General features: G+C 45.1%; 1 protein-coding gene across 1 annotated transcript in view; it reads left to right on the top strand.

Moving 5' to 3' along the window:
- Positions 1-19,893, top strand: part of HYOU1 (hypoxia up-regulated 1) — a 38,075-nt gene extending 18,182 nt beyond the window's left edge. Inside the window, 12 exon segments of the mRNA XM_030538069.1 lie at positions 1,471-1,556; positions 2,147-2,239; positions 2,241-2,348; positions 6,648-6,844; positions 8,351-8,438; positions 9,004-9,126; positions 9,554-9,687; positions 10,252-10,336; positions 10,811-10,967; positions 10,970-11,062; positions 12,103-12,186; positions 16,062-19,893. Of these exon segments, the coding sequence (XP_030393929.1) occupies positions 1,471-1,556; positions 2,147-2,239; positions 2,241-2,348; positions 6,648-6,844; positions 8,351-8,438; positions 9,004-9,126; positions 9,554-9,687; positions 10,252-10,336; positions 10,811-10,967; positions 10,970-11,062; positions 12,103-12,186; positions 16,062-16,123 (1,310 nt within the window). The 3' untranslated portion in view covers positions 16,124-19,893.
- The last annotated feature ends 3,570 nt before the right edge of the window (positions 19,894-23,463 follow it).

Below are 23,463 nucleotides of genomic sequence, written 5' to 3'. Positions count from 1 at the left end.
GAGATTGAAGAAATGTTTACATGTAAAGCAAAAAGTATAACATTCTTGGTAGAGCCTAAACTTAACTTTAACAAGCTGCTTAACTTGTCTAAAGTAGTTCCTCACCTGAAGCAATTTCTCAATGTCTCCAGTCAACCCGACTGAGATTCCTCTATCATTAATGGAAAAAGCACTGTTTTTGCTTCCTCGTTGAAGGATAATGGTAACCTTTTCCTTATATCACACCAAAAATCCATTGTTTGTCCCCTGAGTCAGGACTACCCCTGGGGCTTATTCCCTGGTATGCCGACTTCATATCTCATGTTAATTTCATATGCCAACAGACCGTCCATTGTGTTGGCTCACAGTGTTTAATGTACATTTGAACTGAGGCAGACAGGTGCATATACTCCTTTTTGTCTTGCAAAAACCTGTCTGTCAAACTTACTTTCACACTGTAAAATGTATATTTTTCAGCATATATACACACAACTCCTTACATAGCTTCAGTGCATATGTTTTACAATTACATTATGTAAATGACCAGTAAGATTCTGGCTTTCATTTAAGATCTCACATGACATTCTTTATAGATAAATACTACAAAAGCAGTATGCTAGGTGTAGTGAGTTTGACAAGCCGGATGGGATTTGTTAAAGAATAGTTAATTCTTTTGGCACTTAGGGTCACAAGTACCTGCCTATTAATCTTAGCAGATCCAAAATAACTAACGGCCCTGAGCATGTGCTGCTAGTTGAGGGGACAAGTCTCCCTGAAAGTGTCATGCACGCTCCTAAGGTGCCCATCAGCACAGTAATCAGGTATGCACTACATACATGAGTAATACCAGGGAGCTGCATTTTCACCTCCTTCAGTGAAGGGGTGTATTTAGAAGGAAACAAATCCCTTTCCTTTGTCTTGAGGGAAGCAGTGGAAGTCTTGTGCATCTGGTGCTTCAGCACTCTCCCTCCTCATTGGTTGGTCCATGATGCCACTGACTGGAAGCTTTCCATTGTCCTGCTTTCAGGGCAAGTGCAGAGACTTACCGCTGGTGTGCAGGAAGGAGGGGTGAGAGTGCATATGGGTGGAGGTCTCCTAGGACAGTGAACAGTGGAAAACTCTAATCACTGTTTGGAGAGGCAGATTCCAGGCTACGCTTTTGCAGAGATGAGGGCCCAGTACTTTGTATACAGGGGGATGTGCAGGAAGGGAAGGAGCTAGCAATGGTAGTGCAAGAGTTGTTACAGCAAATATTGTCAGGATCCCAGTCTGCCCCTGGATTACTGTTGGACCTTGGAGAGGCACTTAGACAGAATTCATGATTTTAAAGTCAAGAACATGCATTTTGCACTGATGAGTTACCAAACCCCTGACTGATACACGTCACTCCCTCCTGCTGTTGCTGCTCTTCCTCCTCCCACGCTGTTCTCTGGACTGCTTCAAAGACTGACATTCTGAGTTTTGTTTGTTTGTTTTTTCTCACTCCTGCAGAACTTGGAAACACAATCTCTAGCCTGTTTGGAGGAGGAGGAGGTCCTACACTGGAAATGGGAGAGAACTTGACAGAGACTGTTCAGGTGAGGTGCTGGCTTTGATGGGGAGGTGGGGCCCTAGACTGGGTTCAGTCCTGTCTGCAAAATAGAGGAGACAGTAGTTAAACACGAACCAAATCAGAGTGACAAGCAGGACATCAGGATTAAAAACTATAAAATGTAGAAATTTGTATTTGTCTCAAAGTCTAACACGGTGTTAAAAATAAACATACAGCCCTTCTGGTGGCAATCCCTTTGGCATATGCTGCCAGGGCGGGTTCCCTGGTGAAGCCTCTTTGTCATTCCAGTCTCCCTTCTGGATCCTCTCTGGGTAGTGCTGTGTAGGCTACAATCTCCTGCATCTCATCATTGTAGGCTCTGGCAGGTTCTCCTGCTACACAGACCACTTGGGCCTGGCTGCTCCTGTGTTGTTGCCAATAGGAGTCTCAGTTTGCTTTCCCAGGTATAGAAAAGAGTTGTGGTTCCAAGGTGATATGGCGATTTCCCTAAAGTCTTCATGTAGCTTCTGTGCCATGTTGAACACCAAGCTTCCAGTATGAGCCTGCCTCTCTGTGTGACACATCTGCATGGTATTTCCATTATAAAACTGTGGCATTTTCTTCCCTGCTGCCCAGGAGGAAGAGGAGAGCCAGGCAGAAGCAGGAAAAGAGAACAGGGGGGAGAAACAGGACCAGAAGGAGGGAGAAGGAACAGTGAGAAGGAGGAGCGGGAGAAGAGAAGCAGCAGCCATCTCCAATGCAGGATAAAACAGAAACTATCCCTCCAGAAGCAGAGAGACAGGAGGAAAAGGAGGAAGGAGAAAAAACAGCATCTCAGGTGAGCAGCTGACTCTGCAAAGGAAGTATCAGAGGGTAGCCGTGTTAGTCTGGATCTGTAAAAGCAGCAAAGAATCCTGTGGCACCTTATAGACTAACAGACGTTTTGGAGCATGAGCTTTCGTGGGTGAATACCCACTTCCTCAGATGCATGTAATGGAAATATCCAGGGGCAGGTATATATATGTGTGCTAGCAAGCAAGCTAGAGATAACGATGTCAGTTCAATCAGGGAGGATGAGGCCCTGTTCTATCAGTTGAGGTGTGAAAACCAAGAGAGGAGAAACTGGTTCTGTAATTGGCAAGCCATTCACAGTCTTTGTTCAATCCTGAGCTGATGGTGTCAAATTTGCAGATGAACTGAAGCTCAGCAGTTTCTCTTTGAAGTCTGGTCCTGAAGTTTTTTTGCTGCAGGATGGCCACCTTAAGGTCTGCTATAGTGTGGCCAGGGAGGTTGAAGTGCTCTCCTACAGGTTTTTGTATATTGCCATTCCTAATGTCTGATTTGTGTCCATTTATCCTTTTCCGTAGAGACTGTCCAGTTTGGCCGATGTACATAGCAGAGGGGCATTGCTGGCATATGATGGCGTATATTACATTGGTGGATGTGCAGGTGAATGAACCAGTGATGGTGTGGCTGATCTGGTTAGGTCCTGTGATGGTGTCGCTGGTGTAGATATGTGGGCAGAGTTGGCATCGAGGTTTGTTGCATGGATTGGTTCCTGAGCTAGAGTTATTATGGTGTGGTGTGCAGTTACTGGTGAGAATATGTTTCAGGTTGGCAGGTTGTCTGTGGGCAAGGATTGGCCTGCCACCCAAGGCCTGTGAAAGTGTGGGATCATTGTCCAGGATGGGTTGTAGATCCTTGATGATGCGTTGGAGGGGTTTTAGCTGGGGGCTGTATGTGATGGCCAGTGGAGTCCTGTTGGTTTCTCTCTTGGGTTTGTCTTGCAGTAGGAGGCTTCTGGGTACACGTCTGGCTCTGTTGATCTGTTTCCTTATTTCCTCATGCGGGTATTGTAGTTTTGAGAATGCTTGGTGGAGATTTTGTAGGTGTTGGTCTCTGTCTGAGGGGTTAGAGCAGATGCAGTTGTATCTCAGTGCTTGGCTGTAGACAATGGATCGTGTGATGTGCCCGGGATGGAAGCTGGAGGCATGAAGGTAGGCATAGCGGTCGGTGGGTTTTCGATATAGGGTGGTGTTAATGTGACCATCACTTATTTGCACCGTGGTGTCAAGAAAGTGGACCTCCCGTGTAGATTGGTCCAGGCTGAGGTTGATGGTGGGGTGGAAGCTGTTGAAATCATGGTGGAATTTTTCCAGAGTCTCCTTCCCATGGGTCCAGATGATGAAGATGTCATCAATGTAGCGTAGAGAAGGGGTGTGAGTGGACGAGAGCTGAGGAAGCGTTGTTCCAGGTCGGCCATGAAGATATTGGCATATTGTGGGGCCATGCGGGTGCCCATAGCAGTGCCACTGATCTGGAGATATATATTGTCATCAAATTTGAAATAGTTGTGTGTAAGTATAAAGGCACAGAGCTCAGCAGCCAGTTGTGCTGTGGCATCATCAGGGATGGTGTTCCTGACAGCTTGTATTCCATCTGTGTGTGGGATGTTTGTGTAGAGAGCCTCTACATCCATGGTGGCTAGGATGGTGTTTTCTGGGAGGTCACCAATGCATTGTAGTTTCCTCAGGAAATCAGTGGTGTCGCGGAGATAGCTGGGAGTGCTGGTGGCATAGGGTCTGAGTAGAGAGTCCATATATCCAGACAGTCCTTCAGTGAGAGTGCCAATGCCCGAGATGATGGGGCGTCCAGGATTTCCGGGTTTGTGGATCTTGGGTAGTAGATAGAATAACCCTGGTCGGGGCTCTAGGGGTATGTTGATTTCTTCTGGTGTTAGTGTAGGGAGTGTCCTGAGTAGATGCTGTAGTTTCTTAGTGTATTCCTCAGTGGGATCTGAGGGAAGTGGCCTGTAGAATTTGGTATTGGAGAGTTGTCTGGCTGCCTCCTTTTGATAGTCAGACCTGTTCATGATGACAACGGCACCTCCTTTATCAGCCTCTTTGATGATAATGTCAGGGTGGTTTCTGAGGCTGTGGATGGCATTGCGTTCTGCACGGCTTAGGTTGTGAGGCAAGCGATGTTGTTGTTCCACGATTTCTGCCTGTGCATGCCGGCGGAAGCATTCAATGTATAGGTCCAGGCTGTCATTTCGACCCTCAGGGGGAGTCCATGTGGAGTTCTTTTTCTTGTGCTGTTGGTGGGAGGGCACCCGTGTATCAGTGCACGGTTCAGTGTTGTCCTGGAAGTATTCTTTGAGTCGGAGACGGCGAAAGTAGGCTTCCAGATCGCCACAGAACTGTATCATGTTGGTGGGGGTGGCAGGGCAGAAAGAGAGTCCCCGAGATAGGACAGACTTTTCTTCTGGGCTGAGTGTGTAGTTGGATAGATTGACGATATTGCTGGGTGGGTTAGGGGTACCACTGTTGTGGCCCCATGTGGCAGGTAGGAGTTTAGACAGCTTACAGTCCTTTTTCCTTTGAAGAGAGGTGAAGTGAGTAATGTAGATCTCCTGTCTTATTCTAGTGAAGTCCGTTTGTATAGAAGTTTGGTTATTAATGAGAGTCTCCAGGTTGGAGAGCTCTTTTTTGATGTTTTCCTGTTTGCTGTATAGGATGCTGATCAGGTGGTTCCTCAGTTTTTTTGATAGAGTATGACATAATCTCTCACTGTGGTCCGTGTAGTATGTAGATAGCAGTGGATTTTTTACCTTTAGTCCATTTGGTATGATGTCCATCCGTTTGCATTTGGAAAGGAAGATGATATCTGTCTGTATTTGTGCAAGTTTCTTCATGAGGTTGATGGATTTCCATTCCATACGGCTAAATGCAGTGCTTTGCATGTTGTCAAGTATCAGAGGGTAGCCGTGTTAGTCTGGATCTGTAAAAGCAGCAAAGAATCCTGTGGCACCTTATAGACTAACAGACGTTTTGGAGCATGAGGTTTTCACACCTCAACTGCTAGAACAGGGCCTCATCCTCCCTGATTGAACTGACCTCGTTATCTCTAGCTTGCTTGCTAGCACACGTATATATACCTGCCCCTGGATATTTCCATTACATGCATCTGAGGAAGTGGGTATTCACCCACGAAAGCTCATGCTCCAAAACGTCTGTTAGTCTATAAGGTGCCACAGGATTCTTTGCTGCTTCTGCAAAGGAAGACTCCCTAAAATGGTGACACTGTGCTGTTGTACCTCAGGACTGGAATCTGACTGGAAATAATGGAGGAGGGAGTGAGAGATTCTACCCCATGTGTGCAGGCTAGTACCACAGCTTTGTTCCTGCTCACTATCTCTGAAAATAAACCCTTAACTGACAGGCCACTGAAATACAGTCCATGCTCCTTAGGTGTAGAAATGGGGAGTGACCTTCACTCAGGATCTGAAGCTGAGTGTTCAGAGACTCCTTGCGCCAAAGTTCACTTGAGTTGTTGTAGTTTTCCCTGCAGAGAACCCTTTCCCTTGACATTGCCTCATCCTCAGAAGGATGTGTTCAGCATTGCTTCCCATTGCCCTTCAGATTCATATCAATCCACTCTTTCCTTCCAAGGCCGCTTTATATTTGTTCCTCATCCTGCTGTGTTGTATTTACAGTGCCATTCTGAGCTGGTAAGTGCAAAGCTGTTGTGTGCAGAAGTCCATGAGAGGCAGTCATGCACTGTTCTGAATAGAAATGAGCCCTGCTGTTTGCAGTACAGGACTGGGAGCTGAGGCTCCTGGGTTCTGTTCTGAAATCCCCATGTAATCTCAGGCATTTGGTTAATTTTTGTTCCTTGGCTTCCGGGTCTGGGAAGCACTAAGACCTTGCCTTAACAGTGAAAAAAGGTATGTTGGTAGTTTTTTTTTTTTTTCAATTATTATTATTCCAACTTACTACCAGGAAGTAAAATCCTAGAGAAGATAGGACAGTTTGTAATTCTCTCACAAGCAAGCAGGTAGAGTTAAAGAAAAAGGAGACTCCTTGTCTTCACTAGGGTTTTAGCACTATTTAACTAGAGTTAAGAATACACCTTTTTCATAGCGGAAACAAGATCTCTCGGCCTGTGAAATATTAAGGCACTGCAGACCTGCAAATTGTTTTTACAGATGTAGAACACTAGCTTATTTACTTAACCCTGGGAGCTCAAATCCACCTTATCAGGTTCTTGTGTGCCTCTCTTCAAAATATTTGTTGCAAGTGTGATGGTACTGCAAATTGATCTTTTTATTTATCCTGGAGTTGCTTCTCTGACACAGGATCCCAAAGAAAAGGAAGAATCCGGGAAAGAGGAAGAAATGTCCAAAAGTCGTGGTGACAGCACAGACACCAAAATGGAAGAGAAGAAACCCAAAGTCCCAAAGAAGCAGAAACTCGTGGATGAGATCAGTGTGGAGTTGGATGTCCGTGATGTTCTTGACCTGCTGGAGGAGGAGTTGAAGAGCTCAGTGAAGAAGTAAGTTGGAGGGGGACATGCTAAAGTGAAGGGAGTAGGCTATGGGAGCAGACTGGGCTGGGGCACAGGGATCACAGTGAGCAACAGATTCTAAGGTGCATGCATGTCTTATTGAGTTCAGGTCATGTGCAGAGATGACTCCACCCTTTCCCATTCCCAGAATGAATATGACTGTAGTAAACATTGCAAGACTTTGCTTACCCCCACTGCCTGTATTGACCCTTCTCTTGTCACCATTCTTCTTTCAGCAGCCCTTTCAAACAAACTAGAGGTAAATGTCCCAAAAAGGTGGCAAGGCCAGAAACTGAATGGCAAAGGGAGGAACTGGGATAAATGTGCACAAGAAAAGGGTCAGTTCCGAGACTAGAAAATGACAAGAGCTGGAAGTGGAGACAGCGCTGGCTCTGTGTGTGTTGGATGGAAGGTTAGATGTGCAGTGAGCGGGTGAGAATCCCAGATAGTCTCTCTATGCCCAGTGAGGTGGGGGAAGCTCAGCCTGGCCAGTTAACATCGCTGTAGCCAATAATTTTAATCTTTCCCATCTTCAACTCTAGTCTTGTGAGCTCCTCTGGAGTGGCACCCCGGCTGCGTGAGACATTACTTAAAGATCTGTCCCTGTTGTATTTGTAACCATGCTAGTGATGACAGTGTTTACATGGTCTCCTCACCCCCCTTGGTGATCACAGTAGCCAAGCCATGCTATCAGTGCACAATGAGTCTAATGCAGCTCTTGGGTGGGAGGAGAGCAGTACTATAACAGTTAATCTCTCTTGCCACAGTTTTCATTGATGTGTTTCGGTGTGTAGCCAATGAAAATTTGGGATATGTGTGAGGAAACGTGGGTTGCCCTAATGTGTGCAGGTAACAATAGTGTGGATGGATTTTTAGGGGAGGCCTTTGTTTTAAAGGGGGTTAGGGAGAAAGTTTTAGCCAGTCAGTACTCCAAGGAGAAACATCCTGAGCACTGTGAATCTGATCATTGAAACTCGGAGAGATCTCTCCTGACTTCCCACCTTTTGGATTTGACCCTAAGCCCTCGTCCAGACTACCCCGCCGTATCGGCGGGTTAAAATCGATTGCTCGGGGATCGATATATTGCGTCTAATCTAGACGCGATATATCAATCCCCGAGCGTGCTTATATCGATTCCGGAACTCCATCAACCCCAACGGAGTTCCGGAATCGACACGGAGAGCCGCAGACATCAATCCCGCGCCATCTGGACAGGTGAGTAATTCGATCTTAGATATTCGACTTCAGCTATGTTATTCACGTAGCTGAAGTTGCATATCTAAGATCGATTTTCCCCCCCTAGTCTTGACGAGCCCTAAGACTTATAAGTATATCCTGTGCCTGGCTTGGCCTGAGCTGGATGCTGATGGGTTAGTTAATGGTGTCTGAGTGACAGGTACTGCTGCCTACAGAGATCCCTGTCTGCAAAGAGAACATCACCCCTTCTTACAGGTGCTGATAGTTTTGCTTATTTCTGGCCTCCTTGCACTTTAGACTCCAGGATCTGACAGTCAGAGACTTAGAGAAGCAGGAGAGGGAAAAGTCAGCCAATAGCCTGGAGGCATTCATCTTTGAGACCCAGGTAAGAGCGATGAAAAGGGTCAAAAGCTTATGAAAAGCAGGTGGGAGAAGTTGCATAGTGTCAGGGCTGAGCTGGATGCAGAGGGTTGTATCTGTTTCAAGGTGGGGAGCTATTGCTTTGAGGAGTTCATCTGTCGTCATTTTGAGTGTTCCCTGTCTCACATGGCTTTGGGAGGAGTCAAGACAAGTGGGACCAGATTAGGGTTTAGGCAGCATACTAAATCAAATATCTGCCTGCATAAAAGCTTTGTATATGCTGTCCCTTCCTCTGCCTGTCTCAGCATCACCACGTTCTACCTGGAAAGAGACTCCAATTAGCGAGGGCAGGAGGAAAGCTCTTATTCTACATGTGAGGACTTGTCAGCCTTCCCATCCCACTCTCAGCTGATTGAAGGAGCAGAAGGACAAATTTGGGGGTTGAACTTGCACTCATTAGCATGGAGCAGCCCTGGAATCCTACAGTTGGTTGCAGCTGCATTCTGTCAGGGGGTTGAGAGAGATGCCTTTGCTGTGTGTGCCTTCTCATTAGTCAGCAGTTAAGCTGAAGCGACCTTTACTCTTCTCAGGACAAGCTTTACCAGGAGGAATATCAGTTTGTCTCAACGGAGGAGCAGAGAGAGGAAATCTCTAGAAAACTGAGTGAAGCTTCCAATTGGATGGAGGAGGAGGGCTATAGAGCCACGACCAAGGTACTGCTGCATGGAAGTAGAGTGTCAGTTTGCACTGAATTGCCAGTAGGTGGCAAATAGACCTAGGCTTCCTTGGTTTCTTTGATGTCCCCAAGTCAGGAAAGGTGAGCTTTGATGTGCTCTGGGACTTGGAAACCCTTTTGTTAACTTGCTCAGCACTGAATTGCACAAGAACTAGCTCTTCCCATCCCTGTTGCTTCAACCTCTTGGAGCACATGAAGCAGTTAACTTCCCATTCTCTATACACAGTGTCTAGTGCTGCAACTCCTGTTAGCATACAGGACTTGTGCATCTGATGGGCATAGCAGGCAAAACTCCTGCAGCTCAAGCTTCTGAGATTCACCATACTTCTGGGATTAAAGGTTTGGTGCAGTTTTAGATGTCTGATCAAATTCTGTTTGTCTGTCTGTCTGTCTTACACTTGCAGGAACTGAAAGAGAAGCTGTCTGAGCTGAAGAAACTCTGCAGGAGCCTTTTCTTCCGTGTGGAAGAAAGAAGGAAATGGCCAGACCGCCTGAATGCCCTCGAAAATCTCCTCAATCACTCCACCATCTTCCTCAAGTAGAGCAAGACCCTGAGAAGATCTGAAGTTGTGCGTGGTGCAAAAAAGTGCTGCATGTGTTTGATCCACTACTTAAAAATGGAATCTGGCCTGCTAGCTGCTAAACCCATAGAGGGAACAGGCTGGTATGTGGCTTCTTGTAGAGCCTGATAGGAATTTTAGGGAGTGTGTTAACAGAAACGCTCAAAGCCCATACGGACTCCTCAGAACAAAGAGTATGAAATCCCATGCATACTGCAAAGTGCACCCATTCTCAGGAGGGTCAGGATTGTCTCTCCGCCCCCATACAACCATCCTAGCAAACCCACTCAAGGGCCAATCCCGTGGTAAATTTTGGTCCCTGCTAAATGTGATTGGGAATGGAATACAAAACCCTCAATCACCTAAAATACCTGGGTCTTCTAGTGTTTACTTTCCTTGGACAGAAGTTCATGTATATGTGAAAAGCAGTAAGGTTCAAAAACATGAGTCGATTTGTGCAATGACTCATAGAAATTTCAAATATCATTGATGCAAATGTACCCTGACAACAATTGGAGCAAAAATAATTTTTTGTCTTTCAGGGGAGCACGAATGATTCCAGAGGCTGATCAGATATTCACAGAGGTGGAACTGAGTACCCTAGAGAAAGCAATCAGTGAAACTGTGGTAAGTGAAGGGGCTGGGGAGCCCAATCAGGATGTGCTGTTGGATGATGTGATCCATGCCACGGTTAATGGGTTTACTTTCACTTGGGAATAGGGAGCAAAGGATGTACAGCCTCTCCTCACATTAGGAAAACCTTTGTCTGTTTTAATACTCCCTGCTACCAAACTTGATTGCATATTGCTTTGGAAAAACGTAGCGACTGGAGATACAGCTGGTTCATGTGCAATATGGGAGGCTAGTGCCTTCCCGGTAATTAGTATTTGTACGGTTTTAAGAGCAGCCAATGGCACTCTTGTTCTCTGGCCTTGTAGAACTAAGAGGCTGGAGGAGTTGGGGTGGAAGCCCTGTTGATGACAGGCAATTAGAATGCCCAGGTGCTGCGTCTGGAATTGTGTGTTTAAAAGCAGTAACTCATCTAACCAGGAAATAGCAGCATATTCATGGGGAGAGATTGACCCTGGGCTTTCCTTTCAGACTTGGAAAAACGAGACACTGGCAGAACAGAATAAACTTCCTCCCACTGAGAAGCCCACCCTGCTGTCCAAGGACATAGAGCTGAAGATAGCAGCCCTGGATAGGGAGGTGCAGTATCTACTGAACAAGGCTAAGTTTGCAAAACCCAGACCCAAGAAGGAAAGAATACCACAAAAACTGATTCAGGCAAGAATGCCACAGCTCCCCCCGACAGCGAGAAGGTTATCCCTCCCAAGGAGGAGAAAGGAGAAGGTGAGGCACACTCAGGACAGGCAGGTGCTCCTGTGAGCATCTGATATTATAAAACCACCAGGAGTAATATTCTCTCAAAGCTGTGTGCACTGAAGAAAAGGAGATTGTAATGAGAGAAATCTTTGATAAAAGTGGAAAAGCTGCTGATCCTCCTAATCAGGGAATTACTGGAGAAAGCTTGGTGCAATATAGCATGCTCCAAGTGTTACTTCTGTATCTTCTTCCATTGACATTTGTTTGACCAGGTGTCCAGATTTTACAAGCTCATGGGAGGGAAAGTGTCTGCCTCTGGGGCTTAAATAGACTAGAGAAGAGACCACCTTCAGCATCAGTTTGGTCTCTGCTCCCCACTAAGAGGCACAGCCTTCTAAGAGGTGACACCTTGCTCTGGATGCCTGCTGATTTCAGAGATTTCCTAGGTCACATCATTAGGGATGCTAGGAGTTTACAGCTCTCCATCTCTCAAGGTAGATGAGGTCTTGAGTGCCCAGTCCCTTTATAAAGATTAAACCACTCCTGTCTGTGGACAAAGCTCCTCTATGCTAACCCTGGTTCCTTTAGCAGGATATCGTAGTCAGGCTCCAGCCCGTGGGATGGCTTTTCCTGCACAACTCTCAGGCCTTCAACCTGGGCCTTATCTGCTTCCAGTGGCTGTTGGCAAGCTCAGAACAGCACCCCCACACCTATTTTGACTGTTCCAGAGTTGCCTCTGGCTGCCCTTGATCCCTGCTGAACCCTTCCCTTATGGCTTGCTGCCTGATGCTTCCTCTGCTTGCTGGGGTACTTCTGTGTTTTCTCAAAGTGCCCCTATTGACTACCCTTACTGACCATCCCATTGCTTTCCCCAGGATCAATTATGAGAAATTAGTAATCTTCTAGTGATGGGCTGCAGTTGGTCATTTACAATCCACATTGGCAAACTTTTTTTCTTGTCCAGTGTTTCATCTGTACATTTGATCTTCTATACCAGAGCTAGGGGAGGTGTTGGGCTTGACATACTTGTATGACCACTTGTTGCACATCTCTCCCCCATAATACAGATAAACCTGAAGATGTCAGTCCAGTCAGGGAACCTCCCATAGTCGAGGAAGCAACACTAGGTGATCAGTCCGGACCGGACACAGGTAGGGATTAATTTTGTGTAAGGAAATGGAACTTAGTGACCGTGGATGTCCGTAGCCCACTGTTTGCAAATCTCTCTCCATTTCTGTTTTCCTGCAAATGAACCATGGGGTGAGAAGGAGCCTCTGGCTGCTGAGAAAGTGTCAGTGAATCAAACTTTACAACTGAGAGGGCCAGCTACAGAAAAACGTTTGGGATGGGAATGGTAGCTGTGGCCCCTTTAACACTAATGCTAGAACTGAGGAAGGGAACGGTGTAACACCTGTTCACACGTGCAATATAGACCATCTGAAGGGGTCACTAACGGATTTAAAGCCCCGAACTGTCATCTTAGGGCTATTTTGAAGGACATGGTTACATCTGCTTTAGAACTTTTGGAGTGTTCCAGCCACTGTTGAAATGGGACATTGGTTGATTTGATGTGGCAATTATGTATTTAAAGAATCCTTATTGAGGTTGCAGAGAAAAAAACAACATCCTGATGTGTAGAAAGAATAGTAAATATGTCAGACCAGCTTGGCTTAACCGTGAAATCCTTGCTGATCTTAAACGTAAAAAGAAGCTTACAAGAAGTGGAAGATTGGACAAATGACCAGGGAGGAGTATAAAATATTGCTCAAGCACTGCAGGAGTGAAATCAGGAAGGCAAATCACACTTGGAGTTGCAGCTAGCAAGAGATGTTAAGAGTAACAAGAAGGGTTTTCTCTTCAGGTATGTTAGCAACAAGAAGAAAGTCAAGGAAAGTGTTGGGCCCTTTACTGAATGAGGGAGGCAATCTAGTGACAGAGGATGTGGAAAAAGTGAATGTACTCAAGACTTTTTTTGCCTTTATCTTCATGAACAAGGTCAGCTCCCAGACTGCTGCACTAGACAGCACAGTATGGGGAGGAGGTGACTAGCCCTCTGTGGAAAAAGAAGTGGTTTGGAACTATTTAGAAAAAACTGGACGAGCCCACGTCCATGGGGCCGGGTGCTAAAGGAGTTGGCTGATGTGATTGCAGAGCCATTGGCCATTATCTTTGAAAACTCACGGTGATCGGGGGAGGTCCCGGATGACTGGAAAAAGGCTAATGAACAGTCGAACCACACAATAACGCGCCCCGCCATAACGCAAAATCGCATATAACGCAATCACAGGTTGGCTCCTTTTTAAGGTATAATACCATACGGTACTATACCAATGATCCCTAACACCAGAGCAGGGAGGAGAAGCTGCAGCCCCGCACCTGCCGGGGACAGAGAACTCTGGGGCTGCGGGCAGCAGTGCTCTCTCTCCCCGGCAGGCACGGGCCACAGCTTCTCTCTGGCTTCAAGAGGAACCGCAGCTCCCCGCCTGCTGGGGACAGAGAACTCCAGGGCTGCGGGCACCGGTGCTCTCTGTCCCTGGCAGGTGTGGGGCGGCGGCTTCTCTCTGGCTTCAAGAGGAGCCGCGGCTCCCCGCCTGCCAGGGACAGAGAGAACGGGCATCCGCAGCCCTGGCATTTTCTGTCCCCGGCAGACAGGGAACCGTGGCTTCTCTCCCCTGGCTGGGCACTAGGCAGCGCACATCAATGCACCGCGTTGGGGACCACTGACAAACCCCGCTATACCGCAACCCTGCTTTTAGCACGATCAAAGTTTTGGACCCTAAACATCGCATTATAGCGGGATTTCACTGTAGTTCCCATCTTTAAAAAAGGGAAGGAGGAGGATCCGGGAGCTACAGGCCAGTCAGCCTCACCTCAGTCCCTGGAAAAATCATGGAGCAGGAATCAATTCGAAAGCACTTAGAGGAGAGGAAAGTGATCAGGAACAGTCAGCATGGATTCACCAAGGGCAAGTCATGCCTGACTAATCTAATTGCCTTCTGTGATGAGATAACTGGCTCTGTGGATGAGGGGAAGACAATGGATGTGTTTATTCCTTGACTATAACAAAGCTTTTGATATGGTTTCCCACAGTATTCTTGCCAGCAAGTTAAAGAATTATGGGCTGGATGAATGGACTGTAAGGTGGACAGAAAGCTGGCTAGATTGCCAGGCTCAACAGGTCGTGATCAATGGCTCCAGGTCTAGTTGGCAGCCAGTTTCAAGCAGAGTGCCCTAAGGGTCAGTCCTGGGGCCGGTTTTGCTCAATATCTTCATTAATGATCTGGAGGATGGCGTGGACTGCACTCTCAGCAAGTTTGCAGATGACACTAAACTGGGAGGAGTGGTAGATACGCTGGAGGGTAGGGATGGGATACAGAGGGATCTAGACAAATTAGAGGATTGGGCCAAAAGAAACCTGATGAGGTTCAACAAAGACAAGTGCAACGTCCTGCACTTAAGATGGAAGAATCCCACGCATAGTTACCAACTAGGGACCAAATGGCTAGGAAGCAGTTCTGCAGAAAAGGACCTAGGGGTTACAGTGGATGAGAAGCTGGAAGTAGGAGTATGCCAGCAGATCGAGGGACATGATCAGTCCCCTCTATTTGACATTGGCGAGGCCTCATCTGGAGTCCTGGGTCCAGTTTTGGGCCCAAAACTACAAGAAGGATGTGGAAAAATTAGAGCAAGTCCAGCGGAGGGCAACAAAAATGATTAGGGGGCTGGAGCACATGACTTATGAAGAGAGGCTGAGGGAACTGGGATTGTTTAGTCTGCAGAAGAGAAGGATGAGAGGGGATTTGTAGCTGCTTTCAACTACCTGAAGGGGAGTTCCAAAGAGGATGGATCTAGACTGTTCTCAGTGGTACCAGATGACACAACAAGGAGTAATGGTCTCAAGTTTCAAGGGGGTGGAGGGATATGCTGGATATTAGGAAACTTCTTCACTAGGAAGGTGGTGAAGCACTGGAATTTATTACTTAGGGAGGTGGTGGGAATCTCCTTCCTTAGAAGTTTTAAAGGCCTGGCTTGACAAAGCCTGGCTGGTATGATTCAGTTGGGAATTGGTCCTGCTTTGAGCAGGGGGTTGGACTAGATACCACCTGAGGTCCCTTCCAACCCTGATATTCTATGATTCTATGTTCCTGTGCAGTGAGGCTGAAGGACACTATTGTACCTAACTAGGGGACTATTATAGCGGTAGTGTGTCCCTAGAAGGATCAAAACCAAAACTCCTACAACCTAACCCATTGAAATGTCTCTTGGACAGTTTTGCATTCCAGTGGAAAGTTCTAGGGACTTGTAAAGCAATTGTTCCCTGCAGCATTTGGAAGTCAAACACTGCAGTCCTGCGCTAGTGTGTGAAAACCTGCAAGTGACCATAAACAAGGAAATACATTTTCATTATCCAAACTTAATTAAATGATACTTTAAGCAAATAGTGTAGAGTGTAACAAGTAAATTAAACTCTTAGAAAATTGTTCAGCTTGAATAATCAACGGATTGTCTGTAACAGGGAAGGAAATGTATTTTCCAAAAGCAACTTTAACCTGACAGTGTGACTCTAAATATCCATGTGGCAAGATATGTGGCCATACTGGTTTACCCCCTCCTTAAGGTCTCCTTTTTAACCCACACAGCATGGGTGAATCTTTACCTCACCTTGGTATGTCCGCAACTTGCTATTTTTGTTCCTGTCCTCACCAGTGTCACCACCAATCAAATAGAATTTTGGGGCTAATCAAGGGCCTGATTCTGCAAACACTTACACGTATGAGTAAAGCCACTTATGTGCATCAGTGTTTTAAGAATCAGGCGTTGGTGTCTAATCATGCCACTTGTAGTAGCTACAATCTAATACTACTGCCCAAGCATACCTCCACAACTCTACCAATCCCCTGTTCTGAGTGTGTTGAAGTATTTTAATGTGTATATTATCGTAGCATCCAAAAAAACACATTGTACAGCATGCCTGTCACTTCATAATCATAATTTCACTTTATTTTTGTTTCTGTTTATTACATAGAACCTGAGAGTGAGAAGAAGCCAGAAGCTAGAGAAGAGAGCAGGACGAATGATGAATTATAACATCCCTTGAAATTTCTTCTAGCATCGCATCTATTTATTTAACAGGTTTTTTATAATGGATCCATTTAGTTTCATGTTAAATGGAACATGACAAACAGGCTGACAACAAAATGCAACAGAGATGTACATTTTTTTCTTTTCTCCTGGGAATTTCACTGTTAATTTTAGTGAGTGAGTTGTTTGTTTTCTTGTCTTTGTCTTTTCACGTGTTTAAAGATGACCATGTGCTCACTGAAGACTCTGAGTTCCAGTACAGTCCAATTGAAGTCACCAGAAGTGGCTTTTGTTTTAGTAAATTAAAACAGTGAAAAAAGCCTGTAAGATTTAGGAAATAATTTGGCACAAACACTCTGGGCCGTGCCTCATCTGTTGAGGATGAAGGTGTTAAAGTATCCCAGAAACATGTCACGAGTTATTTGCAAGAGGTACTGAATTAGGGAAACAGGATGCTGTGGCCAACAGGATGTATATTCTCATTTTGATGCATGGGGAAGTGAAATAGAATTTGGTGGGGAGGGACACCATGCCTTAGGATGAGGATTTCTGTTCGTTTTTCATTAGACTAGTGCTGCTAAAGCCATCTCTTGGCCCTTAGTTCTGTGTCAGGCAGAATTTAGCATCAGGGAACAGGGACCTAAAGGAAGATGTTGGGATTTAGTTCAAAGTTTAAATATAAAAGGACCATAAATTGCTGTTTGGAACACTAAAGATATGAAAGAGTATTTGATGGTGAATCTCTGACTGCAACCAGAACAGCAAATGGGAATAGGGTTTTAGATGAGGCAGCACAGAATGATGAAAACTGGAAAATTTATTCTTGTTAACCTTCTCCCCCAGTGTCTTGTGAAATCAGACTGGCTTTGTTGTGAAACCTCTTGTCTTCAGTGTTGGTCTCATCTTTTTGGAAACATTCATGCTGCTAAAACACATCAGTAAGATCCTGACCTACTTCATATGCAAGCCCTTGTGAATGTGCATCTTACATTGGTCTCCATTGGCCTATTCAACCAAATAAAAAAATAATCTTCCTGACATTCTCTTTAAAATGCTTTTGTCTGTTTTAGAAATGGCTTAGGGAATTCCTTAACTTTCTCTGACTTATTTACATTACAGTTCAGAGCTCTAGTCCCTCCCAACACTACCAGCAGCTATATGTTTTTGAAGATCACAGTGCTATCAGTGAATCAGTCAGGGTGCTTTTCTCAGTACTACTGCTTTTCCAAGCCCAAACAGAACTTCCACTAACCATTCAGATTTGTGGATTTTTAGTGTAGCTTTTCCTCTCTTATGGTGCAATCTCTCAAGAGCAGATAAGCAGAGAAAACACATTGTCTCAAGGGTTTGCACCCCATTGCTGGTGTTGCAAATCAGCATGAACAGGCTTCCTCCTGAGTCTTGTCTCATGCATCTAGACAGCGCAAAGTACACGATAACTGGACCTTCCAACGCTCCCTGCCCAGGGCCACTCTCAGGATGAACTCTGTTCTTATAAGTAATCTCATTTGCACAATTAAATTTGGTTTTGCTGTGTTCTGAAGTCTTATTTTCCTCTACTGTAACCAAATTCCTCCTCCTCCCTAATCATCCACGCTCCTCTCAAAAACTAGGACCCCCCTTCTCTTTTCTTACAGGGACTGCAATTTTCCTATCCTCCTATCTACTGTGTCATACTGTTCTTCTATCCAGGAGAGGTTTCTCTGCCATCACCAATACCATCTTTCACAGCATCTACGCAGCAAGCTACTGTGTGGAAACCAAAACTCCTCCAACTTAGGCGCACCAGAGAGCGAGCCCAAAGCTTCTCCATAACACAAATCTGTGGAGTTTAGACACCACTAGACAGCCTTTTAGCCTATCCCTTCCATCTCTGATTATGTACTCCCTTGACTCCCAGTAACATGCTGCATTCAGTTCCATCTCGTAACATTGAGTCAAACTGCATTGGCTCCCTGAGAATGTCACTGCAGAGACTGCTGTAGTGGGAAGTTTGACTTAATTATCTAAGTTGGTTAATAGCACTTGAACACTGAAGTTTTCCTTTCAAAAAGCAGAAGGGCAATCATGCTGAAGTTGAAATAAGTGTACCTAGGGTGTGGTTATGGATGTTTGTGGCCTTCTGTGGTCCTTGTATCAAAAGAAATCAAATCTTCCTTTGGATGGAATCTCATCCCATCAAGCTGCATTTATAATGACCTCTGCAGTCTGATCCTTGGTAGCAGGCTTCTGGTCTTATTAATGTTGGCCCTCAATGGTAGTGGTAGGGAAGTTTTGTGGATACTACTCTGAATTGCTGGAAGTCCATGTGTATTAGTGTTGTCTGCAAATGTCTTCTGACAGTCTTTCACCCTGTGCCTGGAGTCAGTCCTTCATAACAGGATGAATAAACCATAAATGCTCTGGATGCTCATTACAATGTAATACTATTTTACCCTTGGCACTGCATTTCCCTGGTGTTTCTCAACTGTTTAATTTGTGTGGTGATTGTCAAAATGCCTCATTTGTAAGACAGTAGCTGAGCTTTCTGCTTTTGCCATTGAGCATGATGGCCCAAGAATAGGTTAATTCACCTTTCGAGGGGTAGGGGAGTAGAGCTGTAGTGGGATTTGCAGCACATTTTACAAGTTGGTTATGATCTGACTTGAGCTGCAGGATTCATGATGCTGTGCCTGGAGCAGTGATACTCAGTGATGAGGGATAACAGCAGGGTAGTTACAGTATGGAAGACTAATCTGATGGAATTGTGCCTTTTGGGTGAACAGATGACAGTATGGGCCACAAAAGGTCATGTTCTTCCCTCAGATACCATTGCCTGAGAAGAATGTGACCACCTGTGGTACAGCTTGTTTGCCCATCTTCTAACCCTGACTTTCTAAGAACAGTTTAAAAACAAACATCAAGTGAAGTAAAAACTGATGGATTCACACGCTCAATAATGCAGTTCTTATAAAGTTAAATCTCCTGTGGAGTGACGCATGTATAGGCTGCAAGATCAGAAAGCTTATTTGGATGGGAGAAAAGGCAGTTTAGAAAAAAAAAATTTTTAATTAGAGATTTATCTCATCGCCCTCTTCCTCCTCCACTAGAGTTGCACATACTATAGACATGATTAGGGCAGCAATTGTTTTGCATGCTTGGTCTTGTCTTTGTTAAATTGTGTAGTTTATTGATTGAAATTCTTAGATGGGCAGAATTGAAAAGATTAAACACAAACAACAAGGCATTTAGTTTTGCAAATCTCAGTGTTGACCAGAATGTGCATTCTACTGTGACTCTTGGAAAACCAGCCTGAATCACATGCAAAGTTTTAAATATTCAACATTCCTGGAAACCTTTTTTTAAGGTGTTCCCCTCCTCAAAGGTGGGGTGGCTGGCCTTAGCCCTGATTCCTCTCTTATGGCAGTGAAGATTGTCTCTTTTTCACCTTCACTGGTGTGAACTACCTAAAACAGAACCAAGCCCAACCCAGATATTTTGGGTTCATATCAAGTACTGCTACACCACACCCCCATTGGTTCAAAGATTTGCAGCGTTGTGTATGTGTGGAATTTTTTTATTTTTCTTTGCCACATTGGTGGACTTTCAGCCCTAAAGTCCTAATTCTTGTCCTTTCTATTAGCATTTCAGGTACTTGTTTGTACTGAAGTTTTGGTCAGTTTTAACTTTTTTTTTTTTTCCCTCCACATGGGAGGGAAGGGGCAAACTAATTCCATCGAAATGTACTTGCTCCATTGTTAAGAAATGGGTTCAATAAAAAACTTGCTTTTCTACAATCATCTCTTTATGTCTCTTAAGTTGAAAACAGTATGAACTGTGGGTATACCATTTTAATCCATATTGCCAATTACTGTCCGTTGGAAATCTCAGCACTGCCTTTGATTTGGTACTGAACTTCTAAGCTCCAACACAGTGTGCCATAATGCCGGAGTTCCAACCTTTTGGCCAAGACATGACTGGGTTCACCATCTGTGGCCGCCAAAGTTTCCATAACACTTTTGAGAGTTAAAATTTAAATCTGACCTCAGGTCAAATCCTAGCATCAGTGACTGATCTCCCTACATTCTTTCTGCAATTTCAGTTGATTTAATTAGGACCACATACAGAATTTTATTTGACCAAGTGTAGCTGAAAGTGCTGTTTAAGGTTGAGTGACTCCTGCTTTACAAATGAGAGCATATGAGCTAGGGCTCTTGGATACTGTGATGAGGGGCATATAAGAATTTCATGGGTGCAGTGATAGTCCATTTAAACTATACTGCTTTTGGGTTATAGGAGTGTGATGGCAGTCACCATGATGGTGTTCAAGGCTAGGATACCTGTAACAGGTCTTCTCTATATATTCAAATTTTGTTCCAGTTTAATTTTAAAAACTAATTTAGTTAAGTGCAAAATCCTCTGTGAACACTTGGTTAGAAATCTAATTAGTCTTTGAATTAAAATAAAACAGGATAAGAATTAGATTTAAACCTGTTCTGTCCATTTAAGGGTGTTCACATAGGGTTTTGCACCAGCTGAAATGAGTTTAAAAATCACATCTTCAATTTAAACTAGTGCTACTTTGTATATAAACAAACCTTGACCATCTTCTCTCCCCGGTCCCCCAATGCAACTTGATTCAAAGGCTCACAGCCTCTTCTAGATTAAAACGGCACTGGGTGGTGATGTGAAGAGTTAAACAAGTGCGTCACTGAAACTTTTGTGGATACTCTGATTTCTGCACCAAGTTTTGCTTTTACACTCTTTTGTGGTTAGGGCTCAACTGGTGCTTGGTCCTGTTTAATGTCCAGCTTTGCCATAAAATTTCAGTGTCAGCTTGAGCATGTTATTTACTCTATGCTTCAGTTTACCGGTTTGTTAATCCTGCAGCTGTTTGGGTTTTTTTGGTGGTAACAGCTCTAACCTCTAGCTGTGGACCAGGAATCCATTATGCTACAGCATGACTGAGGGACTGGGCCAGCTGATGGATGGTGTTTCTGGCCTGGATGACTTCACACAGACCCATGAGTACCACATGTGGCCTGGCTATGACTACATGGAGTGGCGCACTGGGGGCTACATTTAAATCATGTTTGAATTTCATCGGATCAGAAACTTCACCACCATGAAGGTCTGTGGCTCCAGGGGCACCTTTCTTGGTAACATCAGTCAGGGCTTGTTGTGGCCTTGTCTCTCAGAACATGTGCCCGACTGCAGAAGGCACGTTCTAGAAAGGGACTAGACTTTGTCATGTGCCTCTCAAAATGCTAATGTAAGGCCTTAGGATCTAGGACACAGTCTGCCCTGCATCGGGGGGGGGGCTTTGTCAAGAATAGTGAACATGAGTGATGCAAAGCTACACTGCCCACTCAGCTGCACCATGCCTCCTCAGCCCTAGCCACCAGCTCCTGCTCTGCTCAGCCTGTTCTGCTGCCCCACTTACTATCCCTGCCTGTGAGTGACTAATGGGCCACTTCTATCTGTAATCACTATGTTTCTATGACCTGTCAGCTAGTGCCTGGAATGAGACCAAAGACTCACTCCATTTATGACCTCAGACAGTGGCAAGTTTCCTATGATGAAATGCTAAGGAAATGTCCCCCAACCCCTCCTCCCGGGGCCCCTTGACAAGCTAGAGTTCTAGGTGAGGGTGCCACCAATGGTGCGATGAGCCCAGTGTTCCCTGTGTGACTATCTCAGGGTCTCTGATTCCTATTGAGTTGCCCTGGGCAGCAGATGCTGCCAGCCTGTGCTGGTGTCAAGCTCATCTGGGACTCTGTTGCTGCCACGCCAGTGCACTGCAACACGTTTGCCAAGGGGGTGAAGATATTCAAGGAAATTCAGTGCTATTTCTGCTCCAATGCCAGTGAGTGGGAGTCCAACACCATCTCCTTGGTGCTGGTGCTGAATGTCAACCCCAGTGTATAGTTCGTCACTGTGCCCTTGCTTTATCACATGGCCAGCGCCATCAAGTTGCCAGTATTACTTTGCTGACACCTGGATGATGTTCAGTGAGATCACTTTCCAGTCAAGTACTGGCAAAGGGCGGGAGGATTGGGTCCTGGAAGCCACAGCATCCATGTCAGGGAGCAAGGGAGGCATAGGTCCAGGGAGTGCCAAGTGATGTGCCATTTGTTCTGGAGCATAGAAATGTAGGAACTGCCAGACTGGATCACACCTCAGATGCTTGTAACCTACTCTCCTGTACCTGACAGCAATAGCTGCTGCAGGGGAGGGTATGAGAACCCTGTAGTAAGTGATGTGGGATAATCTGCACCCACATTAGGGCTCATCGTGATCACTAACAGACAGGCTTAATTCCAGAAGCAGGAGGTTCACTGTCCCTTCCCAAATGTTTATCATTAATTATGGTAACTCTGGATATTTTTGATAGCCATATAAATATCTGGTCCCTTTTTAAAATCTTGTTAAATTCTTGGCCCCAATGATTTCCTGTGGCAGTAACTTCCACAGTCTAATCACGTGTTGGGGGCAGGGGAGGGAAGTAAGTACCTTTTTATTGACTTGGACATTCCTTGGAATTGAAAAGTTAGACATTCCACTGTTCCTGTGTTATAAAGCAGTGAGAAGAGTAGTTCCATTTACCCATTAAAGTGGGTACTGGGGCTACTGTGGTACATAAGAACAGCCGTACCAGGTCAGACCAAAGGTCCATCTAGCCCAGTATCTGTCTACTGACAGTGGCCAATGCCAGGTGCCCCAGAGGGAGTGAAGCTAACAGGCAATGATCAAGTGATCTCTCTCTCCTGCCATCCATCTCCATCCTCTGATGAACAGAGGCTAGGAACACCATTTTTTACCCTTCCTGGCTAATAGCCATTTATGGATTAGCCACCATGAATTTATCCAGTTCCCTTTTAAACATTGTTATAGTCCCAGCCTTCACAACCTCCTCAGGTATGGAGTTCCACAAGTTGACTGTGCGCTGCATGAAGAACAACTTCCTTTTGTTTGTTTTAAACCTGCTACCTATTAATTTCATTTGGTGACCCCTAGTTCTTGTATTATGGGAATAAGTAAATAACTTTTCCTTATCCACTTTCTCCACATCACTCATGATTTTATATACCTCTATCATATCCCCCCTTAGCCTCCTCTCTTTCAAGCTGAAGAGGCCTAGCCTCTTTAATCTTTCCTTATATGGGACCCTCTCCAAACCCCTAATCATTTTAGTTGCCATTTTCTGAATCTTTTCTAGTGCTAGAATATCTTTTTTGAGGTGAGGAGACCACATCTGTACACAGTATTCGAGATGTGGGCATACCATGGATTTATATAAGGGCAATAATATATTCTCAGTCTTATTCTCTATCCCCTTTTTAATGATTCCTAACATTTTGTTTGCT

The sequence above is a fragment of the Gopherus evgoodei genome, chromosome 19 (genome assembly GCF_007399415.2).
Source record: "Gopherus evgoodei ecotype Sinaloan lineage chromosome 19, rGopEvg1_v1.p, whole genome shotgun sequence".
NCBI classification, from domain to species: Eukaryota; Metazoa; Chordata; order Testudines; family Testudinidae; genus Gopherus; species Gopherus evgoodei.
The sequence above is the reverse complement of the archived record's forward strand: the minus strand, read 5'-3'. Positions and strand labels throughout refer to the sequence as shown.